This window comes from Paramisgurnus dabryanus, chromosome 8, assembly GCF_030506205.2.
Source record: "Paramisgurnus dabryanus chromosome 8, PD_genome_1.1, whole genome shotgun sequence".
Taxonomy (NCBI): domain Eukaryota; kingdom Metazoa; phylum Chordata; class Actinopteri; order Cypriniformes; family Cobitidae; genus Paramisgurnus; species Paramisgurnus dabryanus.
Window position 1 is genome coordinate 8944007 of NC_133344.1, and position 19845 is coordinate 8963851.

The 19845-nt window shown below is 36.1% G+C and overlaps 1 protein-coding gene across 3 annotated transcripts in view; it reads left to right on the plus strand.

Moving 5' to 3' along the window:
* LOC135771790 (uncharacterized) overlaps positions 1-18931 on the plus strand; it is a 407895-nt gene extending 388964 nt beyond the window's left edge. For all 3 annotated transcript variants that reach the window (XM_065282140.1, XM_065282141.1, XM_065282142.1), the window contains 3 exons: positions 4100-4273; positions 10675-10736; positions 16704-18931. In XM_065282140.1, coding sequence (XP_065138212.1) covers positions 4100-4273; positions 10675-10708 — 208 coding nt within the window. In that variant the 3' untranslated portion in view covers positions 10709-10736; positions 16704-18931. The remainder of the gene's footprint in view (positions 1-4099; positions 4274-10674; positions 10737-16703) is intronic.
* Positions 18932-19845: the final 914 nt, after the last annotated feature.

The following is a 19845-nucleotide window of genomic DNA, read 5'->3' on the forward strand; positions in this document are numbered from 1 at the left end:
CTATTTTAGGGGGATATCTGTGTGTGCAGGTGACTATTACTAATTATTAGGCAACTTAACAAAAAACAAATATATACCCATTTCAATTATTTATTTTTTGCAGTGAAACCAATATAACATCTCAACATTCACAAATATACATTTCTGACATTCAAAAACCAAACCAAAACAAATCAGTGACCAATATAGCCACCTTTCTTTGCAAGGACACTCAAAAGCCTGCCATCCATGGATTCTGTCAGTGTTTTGATCTGCTCACCATCAACATTGCGTGCAGCAGCAACCACAGCCTTCCAGACACTGTTCAGAGAGGTGTACTGTTTTCCCTCCTTGTAAATCTCACATTTGAGGATGGACCACAGGTTCTCAATGAGGTTCAGATCAGGTGAACAAGGAGGCCGTATCATTAGTTTTTCTTCTTTTATACCCTTTCTTGCCAGCCACGCTGTGGAGTACTTGGACGCGTGTGATGGAGCATTGTCCTGCATGAAAATCATGTTTTTCTTGAAGGATGCAGACTTCTTCCTGTACCACTGCTTGAAGAAGGTGTCTTCCAGAAACTGGCAGTAGGACTGGGAGTTGAGCTTGACTCCATCCTCAACCCGAAAAGGCCCCACAAGCTCATCTTTGATGATACCAGCCCAAACCAGTACTTCACCTCCACCTTCTGGCGTCTGAGTCGGACTGGAGCTCTCTGCCCTTTACCAATCCAGCCACGGGCCCATCCATCTGGCCCATCAAGACTCACTCTCATTTCATCAGTCCATAAAACCTTAGAAAAATCAGTCTTGAGATATTTCTTGGCCCAATCTTGACGTTTCAGCTTGTGTGTCTTGTTCAGTGGTGGTCGATTTTCTGCCTTTCTTACCTTGGCCATGTCTCTGAGTATTGCACACCTTGTGCTTTTGAGCACTCCAGTGATGTTGCAGCTCTGAAATATGGCCAAACTGGTGGCAAGTGGCATCTTGGCAGCTGCACGCTTAACTTTTCTCAGTTCACGGGCAGTTATTTGCGCCTTGGTTTTTCCACACGCTTCTTGTGACCCTGTTGACTATTTTGAATGAAACGCTTGATTGTTCGATGATCACGCTTCAGAAGCTTTGCAATTTTAAGACTGCTGCATCCCTCTGCAAGATATCTCTCTATTTTTGACTTTTCTGAGCCTGTCAAGTCCTTCTTTTGACCCATTTTGCCAAAGGAAAGGAAGTTGCCTAATAATTATGCACACCTGATATAGGGTGTTGATGTCATTAGACCACACCCCTTCTCATTACAGAGATGCACATCACCTAATATGCTTAATTGGTAATAGGCTTTCCAGCCTATACAGCTTGGAGTAAGACAACATGCATAAAGAGGATGATGTGGTCAAAATACTCATTTAACTAATAATTCTGCACTCCCTGTATGTAATTCCAAGTTTAGCAAAAACATGGTGGTTTATCTGATAAAATAACCTTAGCGTGGATGTTTACCTTCGCATGTATTTCTGGATGAGTTGTCTTTACAGGCAGTCTTGTTGTAATATTTTAAGTGTGACCAGATTAGACGTTAGATCTGACATTTTTGTTGTTAATGAGACATGTCTTCGGACCGGGTGTACTGCAAAACGTTAGCGTGTTGCTAACGAGCGAAGTCAACTGACATCAACCAAAGCTGGGTAACGAAGACTGTACAACTAAATATAATGTAAACAACCTGTTGTGAAAACGAACTTTGCCGCGGGTTTTTAAAATGCCTCTGCTGCCTGCATAGATCAACCTACCCTCAAAGATTCGCTCTGATTGGATTTCTTCACAACTTGTCCCACAAAATGAGTAGCTCTGATTGGATCTCTTCTCCATTCGTCCCTCCCTAACATTTTCGTCTTATTTTTATTCGTTGACTAAAGTGTCAGTTATATGTTGTTACAGTCTTCGTCATCATATCTGACTTTTATTTAGTTTTTATTTAGTTTTCGTCCGTGAAAAAGGTTCGTTGACGAATATTTTTCGTCATCGCCTTCGTCAACAAAATTAACACTGGTGCCCTATTATTACCATACATATATGCAACCAAAGATTTTTAAGAACATAAAATTCCTCATAGATCTATGTCACTTATTTTTATTCTCAAAGTGCACCACATTGATGTATTTACCTTTTAAGTATACAAAGTGACTGAATTTGTTCAGACTGATCATGGTTTATTTTAGGGCTGGGTATTGTTAGGAATTTCACAATTCGATTCGATTCCGATTCTTGAGGCTTCGATTCAATTCGATTCGATTCAATTCGATATTGATTTGTTTGCTTCAATATCGATTCAATAATAAGTAGATACACAAGTAATTAAGTACCTGAGTAGCCTATATTTTAATTTTAGCTTTTGGTGCAGACTTGAACGGAGTGCAGCTGCTGTTTGCCATCTTGCTGTTTTGGTAAAGCGTGTTTTGGTAAAGCGTTTCTTGTACAATGTTGAACGCTCTCACTAGAGCAGGGATATTCAGTTAGTTTGTCATGGGGGCCAGTTCATGAAAAGCATCTCATATAAGGGGCCGAAGATATATCAGTGATTATGACTTAATTTTCATATATTTAAACTCCATAACAACAAAATCAGTGCATTGTACAATAGGCTTTTTCTACAAACATGTATTTTCAAACTGCATACAACAAAATTAGTGCATTGTAACATGTCCAAGTAGGCTTTTTCTACATCCAGACATGTTCATATGTTGTATTTTAAAACTGCATAACAACAAAAGTGCACTGTAAGATGCTTTAATTTACATTTAAAGGGGTAAATAAGAGCCATATCACACTCATTGAGAATTTAACTTATTTAATCACTTTAGTACACATAACAAAAAAGTTTACAATATGTAACATAACATTGTTTTATGCTGTTTTTGTCAAAGCTAATTATTTCACTACCCCTATTTAAACTACAACAGCCATCTTAATAACTGGCAAACATTAGTCTAGCTTCTAATAAGAGAAATTATACTTTTAGATTTCGCTAGAGCAGTAAAATCAGGTGTATGTTTGTCAATAGATACACGTTCAGTGGTGCAGGTGTTGGGCGCGATGATTGATTAACTGTCACTAATCGTTTTAATGCGTTTCCTTTATTAAGACATCTAATGTCATTGTGGATAAGCAAGTCATCATTGAGCCGACATATCAAACAACAACTGTCGGAAAAGCCGGTTTTGTAGATGGAAATACAAGAGGTTAAAACAGCCATAGAGTCCGTGGTCTCACCACTGTCAGTCATCGCGTCTTGATGTGCGGGCGCGAGCAGCTCGCGTTGGACCAAAGCACGAATATAAACATGTGACAAACCTGCTCGCGCCAGTCACGTGACTCGCGCTCTGCATCTCATGCTGTAACAGATGCACGCTCATCAACTCGTAACTGTAGGGTCCGTTGTCCAACTACATTTATTTTAATTCTAAATGTATTTATTCTAGAGATGTCTTTTTCATACATCAGACTACATAAAGGGCCGGATCAAATTACCTCGGGGAGCGGGCGCTAGAGTGTTGCCCACCCACAGCGCCGCCACTGGCCGGTAGGCTGAATCGATTCATGAATTTGATGAATCGATATTGAATTGAGGAACAAATAATTGCAATGCATTGATGAATCGATATTTTTACCCAGCCCTAGTTTATTTTGTGGCATATAAAAAAGATGACAAAAAAGTTTTAACAAAATGTTTTTAGTTTGCGCCATATTTTAGTGAGTATTCTTTTTTTTATATTGCTGTTTCAAATAGCCCATCATAATCTGTAGTTTGAGCCTTTCAGGTGCTAATGGCAATGGCAGATACATTACTAGTTAGTTGCACAATGTTTTCAACAACGTGTCTGCCCCCAGAAAGATTTCAGGCTCAGGATTTTTTTTGCTTTAACCCCTGGACATGCCAGCACGACTTGCATGTTATAATAACGTCTAAAGGTTACGCATAATGTATGGAGTGTGAAGAAAGAGGACTATTCAGATGTTATTGTATGTGGTATGATACTAATTAATGTCTTTAATAATAAAATCATTGTTAATCTAATGTGTGTTTTGAACTGTGAGAGTAAAGTGTGTGTCTCTGTTCTTTACAGGTTGAGTAATTGTAATATCACAGAAGAAGGTTGTGATGCTCTGACTTCAGCTCTGAGATCAAACCCATCACATCTAATACATCTGGATATGACGATGAATGATCTTGGAGATTCAGTAATGAAGTTGATCTTTGAAGTAAAGAAGAATCCTCACCGTAAACTACAAGAACTGAAGTAAGATCATTTTTATTTTTAATAATGTTTAACTGATGACAGAATAATGACCTGACAAAACATCACCGACGTGTTCTAGCTCAAACTGTCAGATCAACTGTCAGGGTCAAGTGTTAAATTTCCCACCTAAAACAAAACTAAAACCAATACTATAGCAATGTAATTTTGTATAAGGGTAAACAAGCCTTTGCAATGTGTCTGAGCTCTGGAAGATGGTGAGCAAAGCATTACTAATATTTTTTTAAATTTAACAAATACATTGTATTTTTTATTCTGACACTTCGCGTTGAGATTTAAAGTGGTGAATGTAAAGAAAACCTAAACGCTCGCCATCAGACAAGGGTATTGCTAGATTCTTTTACCCCAGTATAAATCTCAGGTTTAAGGTTCAATAATTGACTTTAATTTTCAGTGCATTCATTTAAATTAATAGACATGAAAAAAAATTATAAATAAAAGACAAATCTATATGCAACCCAAATTCATGCATTTGAAAGCACTATGACTGTGTATGATAACAATGAATCAATATTTCATATATCAAGCCAATATTAAATTCACTAGCCCTAGTTTAGGACACATCATAAACAGTTTGCATGTCAACTACGTTGAAAATACTTAAATATCTTTAAATAAATATACACTCACCAGTCACTTTATTACAGTAGGTAACTCCCTTAATTCTTCTAAAAACATTCTTCAGAGATTTTGGTTTATATTGACATAATGGCATCACACAGTTGCTGTAGATTAGTCGGCTACTTGAGTAGGATGTGGCATTTAAACAATGCTCAATGGTAAAAAGGGGCCCTTACAGTAGGTGTCAAGAAAATATCTGCCACCCTATTACACCACTGCCAGCCTGAGCCATTGATACAAGCCAAGTGAAATCGAAAACAAATATTCTCATTTGGTGTAAACTGTTTTTGGGCGGCACAAAGTCAGCAGCTTGACGCGGTCGGACCACCGTCGGCGCACCTTCGGCAACCCGACCAATGAAAAAAGTTGTCGGTCTGCTGGCGTTTCTTGGGTGGCAGCTGGACCACCGTTGGTACACCAGTGGCAAGCCGCTAGGTTTCTACTGAAACTAAAGAATTAAAAAAAATATAATAATTTTAAGAAAATACATGAAAAACAATGAGACTGCATATAGGGCTTATTTAATGAAATACATAAATATTTTTTTATTTTATTTTTTGTTCAGTTTAAAAGAATTTTAAGGATAGAATAAAAAATGACAGAAATTATTAACAAAAGTAAAGTTTAATATAAAAAAAGTGCGCTATAAATAAGTGTTTAATACAATATAGTCCCATCTATCTCGTGCACGTGTGGTATTTTGCACATATATAAATTTGTGATTTAATAATCATCTGAGGAGATTTTAAATTGCTGTAGTGATATCTCAATGTGTAACACTGCCATGACGCTTGTGCTGTGCACACTGTGTGCATGTGCCCTTTTTTACTCTGCTTGTTCGACTTCTTGCGTCGCTGCAAGAACCGACAGGCGGATGACGTCAAAGTACAGCGAGAACGATTTAAAAAATCATACGAAGTGTAATTTCGTCTCGCTCTCGCTGCACTTTAACGTCATTCACCTGTCAGTAATAGCGGCGCCACATGAAGTCAAATAAGCCTACTTTCACAAGCACGGATTACCATGAGGCGGGACTAAAGCTCCTCTCTCACGGGTTTCTTTACTGTTTTCAGGTAAATTTAGTCCCTCAAATTACACAAATAATATACACAACTGTTACTGTCTTTGAGAAAAGTCTGTTATCATGTGGACGCTTTTCAAAAGTGGTAATTTTAGGCTAACTATAGCTTTTACAATGCTATTGTCTATTAAGTTTTGGCCTTTTAAAAAGCAACTTCATGTGTTGATGGGATGATGTGATAACTTAAGTAGGCTAATTTGTTTAGCCTAAAATATGCAATGTCCTGCACAGTTAAACAGTGAAAATAACTTGCATTTTAGAAGTGACAAAATAACCTCTATAATAGAAGAAAAGCTGAAGATTTCAACATTTTCTGAAGGGAGCTAAGTTACAGACAGAGATGTAAACTCAGGCGAGTTGAGAGCATATTAACTCACCTACAGAGGTGTCAAGTAACGAAGTACAAATACTTTGTTACCTTACTTAAGTAGATATTTTGGGTATCTATTAGGGATGTGCATTTATGTCATTTTTTCATTTCGATTAATCCATAGGTCTGAAGAACGTGTACTCGATTAACTGGGGGCGGGGCAATCAAAGGAGCGGGGCGTATACGTCATGGTGAAAATGAAAATATTTTTATTAAAAACACTCAAATAAAACTTAATTTTGAAGAAACTATGACAGAACAATGAACACATACTAGATTATTAATGAATTAAATGTTTTAAACAGAAACCTCTTACATGAATAGCTGCGTGATGAAGTGAAACTAAAGGGTTAATAAACACAAACCGAAGCACTTTCTCTATGACGCACTCTACATAATATTAAACCTTTATACAACAGAAATGTACAACGTGCATCTATCTGCATAAAATGCAAGACTTCAACTACGTTTTTAACTAAGTTATGTACAGAAAGTTTAACTCCCTTTGTGGATGTGTATCATAAACAGTGAACTTTTAAACACGTCCAGTCAAAGCACAAGCTTCATAACATTAAGCAGCTTTAAGTCTTTTGCTATAATTTTAGCGATTAGCTGGGTCGTGTCCAGGGGCGTCACTAGGCTCAGCCCCCCTAAAATTCTGTCCAGCCCCCCTAAAAAAATATTTGAATATTAATTTGTGATCGCTTCAGTCCCCTATAAAAACTCTTTAGAAAAGGCGGCATGCTGCGTCAAGTTCGGCTCCTCCCCTGATCTGAGTCAGAATGGATTTAGCGCGTTTTTCAATCCGCAGGGGGGCCGAGCAGAGCGAACATCAGTAGTACAGGGCGGACTGGCCATCTTGACCTGGCGGCTGTTCTAACCTGCCGTGCAGTCAGCTCAGGTTGAAATGTGAAATAATATGATATGAATGAATGACGGACCTCTTAAAATCTACGAGTCAGTCAATTGCGGTGAGAAAATGCCACCACATGACCAAACGGCGGCAACCCACTGCTTTTTGGCTTTATCTAACAAATATGCAGCGCAAAGGAGACGCAGAGAGAGACAGACGCAGCGAGATACTGCAAAATCAATCACAGAAATATTCGCCAAGAAGGGAGCAGGTCAGTCAAGTTACCAGTAAAAGCACGCATCTATATTGCTTATTAACGTTACAGGTTTTTAAGTCAGGTGCTGGCGTGATGCATTGCTTTATGTACAGTTGTTGTACTGAACCCATCAGGCAGATCATTTCATGCAGCGAAATACCAGGTTATTGTGAAGTGTATCCTTTAATAAAACTAGTTTTTTTGTGTGGGAAAAACTAGATCAAACGTGCAAATCGAGCATTTAATGGGCATTTCACCTTATTTTGCAGTAAAATAACTTTTTTAAATCTAACAATATAAGTAAAGTATAGCTTATTAAATATGTTTGTTTCATTTCATTTAAAATATTAATATTTCAACATTTGAACTCCTTCCTTTTAAAAAGTGTAAGGCACTTGTAAAGTATTTGTCTTTGGCATTGTGAATTCCTAGTCAGTTTTTGGAGGGTTCAATGTGGTATTTTTAATATTAGCTTGGCTTGGTTTACCTATCTTAACATTTTAAACAATACTAAAACGTATCAACAAGTAAAAGAAAATAAAACAACAAGTAAAAGAAAAAAGTTTTGATTAAACTATATCAGAAAGTAGTAAGTACCCATCCAGATAGTTTTATCCATTGTGGTAGCCCTTGCTTATAAAAAGGTTGGAGACCCCTGACCTACAGTATAGACATAGGGGCTGTTTCCCAAACAGGGCTTAAGTCTAGTTCAAGTCTAAAATGCCTGTTTGAGTTTTAGTTCTTAACTAAAAGTAGCTTGCACTAACATATCTTAAAATACATCAGTCACATTGTTTTGTCTCAAGATGCACACTTTTTGTAAGGTATGCTTGTAAAAACTACATAAACATCCTAATATAACTAAGGCCTTGTCCTGGCTTAATCTAAACCCTGTCCTGAAAACCACATCATACTGCATCTTGAACTCAGTATTAAGGTAGATCACTTGTTGGTCAGTCCCCTTTTCTATATTTTAGATCTGTATAATTCCCAGATTAACACAGTGGCTATCAACTAATAATATTAACCTATAAGATTAGCAAATCCGGTTTATGTTTACATTTATGTTAACACACATTTATCTTATTTTCTGTTAAAAGTTTATTTTGTCAAAAAAATCCTTGGCTAAGGTTTCTATGTAAGCATAGAAATGCAAACAGTAAAATGATGTGTTTGTACTGGAAATGTGTGTCGTGTATTTGCACAGTGAATAATGAATCAGGAAGTCTTCATTGTAAAAAAATCTCCATTCCCAAATGAACATTTTCTAGTCCCATATATGAAACACAGGGAATACAATGGAATAGTGGATTGCAATAAGGTTAGTAGTATACAACCTAATAGTTAAATAATATATTTTTAATCATACCCTTACTGGGGGCTGAGCCCCCCTAAAATGAAAATCCTAGAATCGCCCCTGGTCGTGTCGTCCCCTTACCTGTTTTCAGTCAAGATGTAATGTTATGCTCGTATGGCTCTCTGGTATTTCTTTGATGTTTAAATATGAGATGAAAATCCATTGAACTTTTGACGGCGATGTTCATTTTGCACCTGACTGACTGTATTTCCGAAAATCACGGCATCCTTTTAAACCATAGTGCCTCAGTGATGTGAGGTGTGGCCGGGTTCACGGGATCGGCGGGATGCCATTCATTGCGCGGATCGGCGGGTTGGCGTGGAATTATCTGTTTGTTTTTGAATCACGCATGGTAATGCTACTGATGTCATATGCCGGTCAGCGTATCTCGACACGCGTCAAACACGCATCTCCAGACCCAGTCTTTACTACCATGTGCGCTTGTAATCCTAACCAGACATCTAAATGCCGCCAGATCCACAATAAATAAACCCATATGATCATCGTTTTCATGATCGATCATCGATGCCACGTTCGAGTACTCGGCTTGTTTTCTTTTTTTAACATTCCGGCTTGTCATCAAACATGTTTTTTAACAAACATGTTAAAAAAACCTATCTTGATAAATTCCATCATCCAGATGAATGCGATTGTGGTTGGATGAGAAGTATAAACATACACCATTCCGCCTCCCTATTGGTTTGTACGCAATCCCCGCCCCCAGCTGACTGCAGATGATCAAAAGTTTGTTCGATAGCGCTGCAAAGATAAACATAAAAGAACCGCAAGAGCGATTAGAAAGCATGCGGAGCAGTTTGCTCTCGCGATGCTTTGATATCATCCAAAATTTGTATTAAACAAAACATATTAAATTATACAATGTATTGCTTTTGTTTAGTAGCCTTATTTTTCTGAGGTTTAATTACACAGAAGTTATAATAAAGTAATGTATTTCATAAAATATTATAAAACTGGGGCCCCTGGCACCATCTCGCGGCCCCCAGTTTGAGAACCACTGCTTTAATGTATTTGTTTGCATTATATTGAGATGCGTTCATTTTTAAAGGGGATATACCGTATGTGGTTGAAACAGATAGCCTAGTGCTGGGGTAGGCAACGTCGGCCCTGGAGTGCCGATGTCCTGCAGAGTTTAGCTCCAGGTCTAAACAAGCAGACCTGAACAAACTAATAAAGGTCTATAAAGTCACCTGAAACTAGGTTTTATAAGGGTTGGAGCTAAAATCTGCAGGACATCGACACTCTAGGACTGATGTTGCCTACCCCTGGCCCTAGTGCATCCCAATTTTTTTAACATTAACATTTTTAATTTAACACTATAGTTATTATGGCCTTTAGAAACATTTTTTAGAGGAGATAGGGTACTGCACAAAAGGCCCCTGTGGTCCTTACATTACTTTTACTTTTATACTTTAAGTAGTTTTGAAACCAGTACTTTTTCACTTTTACTTGAGTAAAAAGCTTGAGCTGATACTTCAACTTCTAAAAAAGTATTTTTAAACCCTAGTATCTATACTTCTACTTGAGTTATGAATATGAATACTTTTGACACCACTGCTCACCTAATATGCACTTTTTCACAACATAATACCATGCATCTTGTCATTTTTCTACGTTTATTGCAGTTATTCTAGGAATGTTTTAACATCCAAACATGAGTGGCACCATATGAGCAATATTAAATGAATAAGTAAACCTAAAAACATAGATTCGGTTATATTTTGTATACTATAATTTTATTTTCAGTGTTTCACATCCTTTTCATGAATCTTGCTCTGCAAACTTAATTTTGTTTGCTTTCTGATGAATTGCATTTTATGTTTGTAGATTTTCCAAACCGGTGCCAGTGCAGCAGAGTTGAAGCAGACCTGTCAGAAAACATCTCTAAGGTGCTATGAATCATATAACTATAAGTAGAACCTCAAACTAATACTTTGCTGTTCACAGGTTTAAGGTTGTGATTTTTTTTTTTAAGTGCACCTATTTCATTGGTAAAAAAAACTTTATTTTGTGTATTTGGTATAATACAATGTGTTTGGGTGGTTTATGGTTAAAACACATACATTTTTGTAGCTTCCATGGATTTTCGTCAATTGCAGCGAGTCTACGACAGATTTCTGTCAATTGCAAAATTATTAAATTCACTTTTCATAAAGACGACGTGTATTCACCTTGTTAAGTGGGATGTGATCAAGACCTGGAGTGGTGTTAAAGACAAATGGAGATTGACTTGGCTTATGCCTGGCTCACACCACAGGATAATCGGGCCGAATTTACCCCGATTTTCCCCTCCCGAGAATCCGAGGGAAAATCGGGCAATGGACCTTGATCGGCTCCGAAGTTCGGCCCAGATTATCCTGTAATGTGAGACGTTTAAAAGTCTAAACTTACACCTTGCGAAATGCTCTCAAGCAAATCGGGGCCGCCCCGATCTTATCAAACATGTTTGATATTTAGGATTTTAAATCCGCATAATTACATCAGTACTTTAATCAATGAGAGACGGAGATGATTGACAGCTTTCGGGACCGCGAAACAAGCTGCAGTACGGGTAGACAGCGCAGCCGGAGAAATAGTTTGTGGAAGTTAATGTTTCATTCTACTTTCATTCCGCCACAACTGCAGCTCGTTGGGGCAGACAGGCGATTTAAAATATCGAAATGAATTCCTCGCTTGATTCACGTTGTTCACTCTTTTATAAACATTATCTAAAATATCTTAAAAACAACAGAACATGATGATGGTCAGTCACATCACGCACCTGCAGCTATTCTGTGTATAGAGGAAATTTAATAAAATAAATAGGCATACACGAAATATGTTGCACTTAAATAATTAGCATATTAACAAAACGAATTTAAATTGATATGACGATTTTCAGTTCTTTTTTGTGACGTGCTCCACAAACGCACAGAAACTGATTGCTGAAACACCGCACACTTGTGAATCTGATGCGCCTCATATCCAGACTTACAGTTACAACGTTTCACATTAAATTACATATTTGTTCAAAACCATTGATAATGTAAATACTGAATTTAACACTAGACATTACACTGCAAGATAGAATAGATTAGAATAAAATAGAAACTTTACTGTCATAATAAAACTATAATGAAATTTGTTAAGAAGCTCTCAAAGACCAGTAGCCTCAGAAGAATAAACAAGAAAAATAGAATTTACATAGTATATAGCTAAAAATAATATCACTGCAGAGCAGTATATATACAGTGGAATTAAATAATGCAAACAATAGTGCAAAATAGAGTTTAACCAAGCATAAGTCATTTAGCAGCAATGCTTATAAACCTACAATAATATTCCTGTTAGGAAGAAACAGGAAAACAGAGCATTGATAGAAATAGCATACATCACTTAATAGTAACTCCTAAATGTGCAAAAAAAAAAAACAAGTGATATATAGGCTAGCCAATTATATTTAAAATATGTTTTTAAATAGATGTTTAAATTTAAATAAATCTTGCATAAGGACTAGACCTGAGTTGGTGCTAGATTGTGCATACATCTACAGTATGCATTCAAACACTGCCTGCATAACACATCCTTAAAACATATCATGATCATTGCCATAAACAAGAGCTGAGGAGGAGAAATCGCCTAGGTTTCAAAATGAAAGCTGCTACTTTGTAAATATTTAAAAAGAAATCATAATAAATGTATCATAATCTTCATTCCTTTATATACTCTTCTTCTGAGGTGACGTGAAGTGCTTGCTCTGGCAAGATAATCCTAATAATATCCTTTAGTGTGTGATGCACTAGGATTTTAAATTCCTGTAGTGTGAGCATGTTTAAGATTTGAGAGAAGAATATCTGACAAGATTCTCCTTATGTGTGTGCTGCAACCAGATTTCATAATCTGCCAGGATTTAAAAAATCCTGTAGTGTGAGCCAGGCATTAGTGAAATGAGAAGAGATTGGAAAGCCTTTCAGTTTGTGGGCTAAAAAAATCTAACAGCCAGGTAATTTGCTTGTCTTTGTACAGTATGCATAGGGGTCCCGTATGTGATAGTTTTTGACTGCTATGCTGATCTAACCAGTGGCTGATACAACGGGTTTGTTAAACTCATGGGTAAACGTCATGTGGCAGTCAAGAAGAACCAAGAGGCAGTCAGATGACATTAAAATCCAATGAGAGTGATTCGAAAAATCATAGGAGGAGACTGCTTCCGAAATGCTCTCGCGGTACTTTGATGTCATCCACATGTCAGTTCTTGCAGTTGCATGTGCGCGTGGTTACAAAAACTTAACATTTGTACATGTATTTAAGCACTGCAGTTTTAAATCAAGTGATTTTAAGCCATTGAAACACAAACAACAGTGCTAAATGTGCGCAATGTTTCTGTGTTAGAGGAGCATGCAAGCCACGCATTCGCTTCTCATTGAGCTTGTGAGAATGTTTTTGCTTTATTGGCCTTAAATACACATATACGTCAATCCCGTCATTGCAAGTATCTCATAAACTCGCCCATTAGGTTTTAAGAGAAAGTAAACAGCAAAAAAAAAAAAAACGCATGTGTAACTAGCATTATTTTGGATCTGGAATTTTAATCTGGTCTTAAAGGGGAAGTTACCTAATTTTGGTCCTGTCTGTCACTCATGCTAATTAAACAATTAATCTCTCAGCTCTTGACTAAATCACTTTTATACCTTTACTAAGATATATATTATTGTTTATTATCCTTATTTCATCACTGACTGTTTTATCTTCAGTGAGCTTGAGTTTTGTTATTGTGTCATAGGCTATACGCACGTTGCGCACAATGCGTTGGTTTTAAGTGCATAACACTGCGCATAAAATAGCACCTCAGCGCTACCTCTGTTGTAAAATAATACTTTGTTGATAAAGCTACAGTCATTCAATTTACACCTGTCACTCTGGTTACTGGCACCCTGTGGGAATTGTACACTAGTTTGACTCGTGTTGCTCGTTCAGTGTTTATATCCATACATACTGCATCAGACAGGCATGAAAATCCCTCACCTTTCGGCGAAATTTGCCGTTTTGAAGACAAAACAGGTGACCCACGTGAATCGTATAGATTCGATTAAAAAAACATTTTTGGGGGGGTATGTTCAAACCGACAGGCAGGTGACATCAAAGTCCCACGAGGGTGAATCGAGAAGTCATAAGGAAGTCTCCTTTCGAACGGCTCTCGCGCTACTGTGGTGTCATCCGCTGTTTCTTTGTTCTTCGTCATATGCTTCACATGCTTGTTGAAGATGCGTAGAGCGTAAGAGGGACGTAAAGTCAAGTGTAAGACACAAAACGCTGTAAAACTATAACTGTAGAATTCTGAGGCGTGATTCAATTAAAACAACATACAGCATATACACAGACTGACACTGCAAAGTGACCTGAAGGATTTTTTATTGGAATGGATTGGAACGAATGATGGACATACTCCTCACTTGTAAGTCACATGGTCTAACGTTACTAGCCTTCTAGACTAGACTTCTAATACTGTTAATAAGAAAGTTTATTGTTTACAGTAACATTTAAGTGATTTTAAACTATTTGAGCGACAAAGATGCTAAAGTGAACTGTTTTCAAACTCAAAAGCCCACGCACTGAAACACGCAAAAAATCATGAAAACACATCATTTCTTTGGGCTTGACAGGAGATATATGCACAAATTGTCTTGTAATACCAAAGTCTCTGCAAGTATTCTCATAAAAACAGTCGTTTATTATAATGAGCAGTTGATCATATGTGTCAGTGTATAGATCAGCGCTTCTCCACTGGTGTTAAAGAACAGTTCCTCTTATAAGAAATGCATATGTTTGTGTCATTATGTTAAATCAAACTACACACGACAAAAGGAAAATCACCTTTATAGCTTTAAAAAGATCAATTATATTTAATTTTTAGAATGAAAACAGTGTTATATTAATTTGATACTGTTTCTCTACCTGATCAATACTGTTAGATCTTACTTTATTTGTAACTTTGTTCTTTTTTTATTCTATGCTTGTATTTTCTTTATCTTATTTTTTTCCCACATCACTTTTTTGCTGATCTGAAAATGATTCAACCCATGACTCAAAAACCATAATGTAATTGATTTAACCAAAACTATATTGTAAAATAAAGTCATTTTAAATTATATGTAGGCATTCAGGTCCACCCTATTCCAAGGCCAATTTAAAACTGTATGGCCTTACGACTGATTATCAGATTATGGCAAAATAAAATTATTGCAGATGTAAAATAGTAAGGGAATGCTACTTGTTACAGCTTTCCAAATTTATCAACCCATATAATTAAACATGGTTTCGGTTTACTAGTCAAATGTTTACATTTTAAATGTACAATCTAAATTGTCCGTCAGAATTAAATAATTGAAATAATGGTCATAATGTATTTTTTGCTTATGTTATGGTGTTTCGACGGGGATGTTGGGTTCCTTCCTTTTTTTTGTCCTTGGCCAATCACATGCCTGAAGAATTAACAAGAATAAGTCACAGCATGTCCCCTAATGAGGCCGTAATATTTATTCTGGGGGAGCCCCCCACCTCGCTGCCCCATCAGAAGCCACTTCGCCCCTTGAGCACCCTTCTCACCTTTTTCACCCCTGACCCGTTTTCATGCCTGTCTAAGCTATGTGTCATTTGGGATGATGCGTACTCCAAAGATAAATACTAATACTTTGCAAACTGAAAAATTACAATATTTTACAACTTAAGGGAAATAAAGTTTTATTACGATTTCTTAAATGCCAATAAATGTGACATCTGGAGGACGGAATCTCTTAAATGAGCTGCAGATTGAGTTTTACATTGATTTTGAAAAAAACACATAAGCTGGTTTGTGATTTGCCAACATAAAAACATTGTAAATGTATAAACTAATCAGATAAACTTACAGTGTAAGACTCAATGCTTTTCATCATCAGTTGCACTTGTGTAGGTTTCTGGCAACCCATGTGAATGTTGAGTCTGATGAGAAAGGGGGCAGGGAAAAACCATCTCCAATATTTTGAATTTGGATTGTGGTACCAAGTTCAACCACTAGCTGTAAATATAACATATAGCACATTTAATAAATGTATGTAATTTGAATTAAATTGATATTATTCATTGTAAATTCATGCAAGCAAATTCTTTAACTACAGTATGATTAATGAAACTTTATTGTAAAATGTTACTCAGATTAACTTGTTTCTAACTTGTTCTTCCAGCAAAAAACAAGAAACAAAATGTTTTGATTTATAAGCTTTGCATTTAGTTTAACAGTGAATTCATTCATGTAATAAAGCTGATATGATTATCAGTGTTTCAGTCACACAAACACAACTGATGAGGATGGGAGGATTTATGGGAAATGTAGTGTTCAATGTGTTATAAGAGGGAGTGACCTCTGCCGGATGTTACAATTATCCATTATCCAAATAATTGTTAGGCACAGTCCTAGATGAGTTTTAAAATAATGTGATTTCAGTTTCCCATTTATATATTTTATCATTGAGGATTTCTTAAAAAGTGTAAAAATCTTATCTTGTCTCGTTCTTGAGAACCCGTTTCTCGTCTTTTGAATTAAGTGTCTTGTCACACCCCTACTGGTGATTTTTGCTTCATGATCATTATGTACAAGTGCGTGTGTGTTGCCATTGTTTTGTATAAATCAAAATGTAATTGGAATCGATAAAGGTGTTTACATAAAGACTTTTTAATTCAGCTAAACCATCATTTCTAACAGTTTATTTGGCTGCATATAAACACAGCTGTAGTGTCTCAGTGTGTCAGTAATAAACAGATTTAGTGTTTCAATATGAAGAAGATTTACAGATGATGTTTGTCTGTGCTTTATAATCATAATTGTCTTTCTGTTTCAGGATGGAACCACACTTCATCGAACCACAATTGCTCAATGATCCGAGACGCTTTGATATTTATTGGCCTCAGTAATATATAATGTCTGAGTGTTATATTTGTGTGCTCATACTAATGTTATCATAATATCTCTTACTGTTGTTCATACAGAAATTTTGACTTCAATAGAAGCTTACATTTGTTACATTTCATTTATTTCCTATCGTTTATTTTTGTATTGCATTTATCTTAATGTCCATATTCTTATATATCCACTAACACTTACAAAGTTAAAAATATTCATTGTATTATATTTCATTTCTGTTCAATGTAATGTTGCTTCAGTATTATCCTCACAAGGACAGAAACTGATAAGGAAATATATCAGTCTCAATGGCGATTTGCAATAACACCTGATGAATCTGTTACTGATCAAACAAAGTCAGACACACAATGAAAAGTGTAACCGAAAGTTTATCATTTGCATGTGTTTATAAACTGCAAATGTTAACATTTAAGTGATTTTAAAATGTAAGTGCAAGAGAGGCATCTTACAAAAAGCAGAATCTGTCTGGACACAAACACAAAATAACTCTGCTTCTGTTTGTGTCATTATGTTCATGAAATTTTATTTATTTACCTTTATTTAACCAGGAGAGGTCCCATTGAGATTCAGAATCTCTTTTACAAGAGAGACCTGGCCAAGGTAGCAGCCAAATCACAACAAATGCATAAATAACAAACACCAAATTACATTTTTTTTTAAATTACATTAATTATTTACTTCTGTTTCTATTCATAAATATTACTATTAGACCTTAGGCAACTTTATTTGTAACTTTGTTTTTTTTGTATTTTCATATGCTTGTAATTTTACCTTCCTCACCCCCCTTTTTTTGCGGATCTGGAAAGTATTCAATCTGTGACTCATAAACCGTAATGTTACCTGTATTAACCACTATAGTCCAAGCGTTTTAGGAAAAAAGGGTGAACAAATTGCAACAGAATCAAACTCAACTGATTTTGTATCGTCCATATGTTCTGAGTAAGGAAAAAAGCCTGGAAAAAACCCATCAGGGTAACGTTCCGAAAAATACCTAAATATATCCTATTCATACGCCTATTCAATATGTTTCCTCACATGAATAGGGTCAGGACATATTGAGGATACAAAATAAATGAGTTTGATTCTGTTGCAATTTGTTCACGGTTGACCCCAATTTTGGCTTAAAACGGCTGGACTACTACTATATTTTTGATGAGATTTAGTGCTTAATGCGAGAACTATCTAAACCTTGCAATCTGTAAGATCTAACATTTGTATTGACATAGCTATATTTGGATCTGTTACTGTATATATGACTGTATATTGTGTGTGTTGTTTTCTGCCTTTGTCTAAATCGGCCATTCCCAAACTGTGGTCCGCGGACCACTAGTGGTCCGTGAGGGTACTGCAGGTGGTCCATGTAAAGGCAATATAAATTAATATTTTTTTAAGAATCTGTTGTACTGATGTGATGACCAGTTATAGTTTTAGTGCTAGTAACTCAAGACTTTGTGTAGACATATTTTATTACGAGTATTATGAGGTGGTCCGCGAAAATTCTTGATTACAAATAGTGGTCCACAAACAAAAAAAGTTTGAAAACCCCTGGTCTAAATCACATATTTAAGTGTCAGGGCCTGAAATTTGTTTCTAAAAATATTTACTTCTTAGATGACTGGTATGAGGGGTTTTATAAACAGATTAAAAGAAACATTTCTCCATCTTTAGGGGGAGATAGTTCATGTATTTGTATTGGAGCTTTTTATTATTGTTTCAATGTAGATTTACAAAGAAGTGCCTAACAAACCTTCCCAAACAAGCCATATGTAAGACCATTATGATCTTTCTGTTAGCTGCTTTTTTTCCAGATACATAATGCTGTCATGCTGATTTATATTCATATTGATGTTTTTTTATGTCATATACATGCAAATATTTACAATTTGTAACTAACTAGCAGACAGTTTAGCAAAAAAGGAATAAGTATCACTATTTGTGTGTTACAAATATTTGCTCCCACACCTCTCTTGAGATGTAATGCTATGATTTTATATACAAATGACATCACTGCATATGTAATCATTTGCATAACCATGACTGAATACCATGTAAGGCTATTATGCACTTTAGAACTTTTAATAGTTTGTGTGTTGATGCCTATAATCTGCTTGTATAAGGAAATAAAGTAATTCAGACTCAAATGCACCCTGTGTGTGTGTGTGTGTGTGTGTGTGTGTGTGTGTGTGTGTGTGTGTGTGTGTGTGTGTGTGTGTGTGTGTGTGTGTGTGTGTGTGTGTGTGTGTGTGTGTGTGTGTCTGTCTCACTTCCTTGGCCTTGCACTGGCTAATACAACATCCAATTAGGGCAGACTGAATTACAGAAAATGAACATTAAAGGTGCCATAGAATGTAAAACCGTATTTATCTAGTCATAGAGGAATAATAAGAGTTTTGCACATGGTAATGATATATCGTGAGCCTTAAACACGATTGTTTCCTTCTCTTTATGTAAACATTGTGCATGCAAAAGACCGCTGGAAAACAGACCAATCTCAACATAACACCAACTGTGACAATACAGTCGAGATGTACGCCCCAACATTAAATTACACAATACATTAATTACAAATTTGTTACAATACTAAAAACAACGTTGTGGCGAGTTTGTGCTATATGCTAGTTAATGCTATATGCTAACGTTTAGGCTGAAGTTCTTCTATTGACAATACAGTTACGTTTTGTAGGTCCATACTAAAAAAAAAAAAACTTACCACTCAGAATCATCCATTAGCAATCTGTAAAAAATTATTCCTCAAAATCTGCATCTGTTTCTGATACAGACTCAAAAATATAATAGGTCTGTTTGCTTTTATAGTTACCAGCTCCTGACTGATATAATTAGTGCTGGGAAACAGCCAATCAGAGCAGAGATCATTATTATTATTATTATCCATGACCCTTCCAAATAAGGTAATAACAGCCCTTTTCATTATAGATTCTAGGGTTGTAGTGGACGTAAAACTGTTTTTGGATCATTTTTACACTTAAGAAACTTACATCGCATCAGAGAGCAATTTATCATACTGTATTATTAATGTATTCTTTGGCACCTTTAAAGGG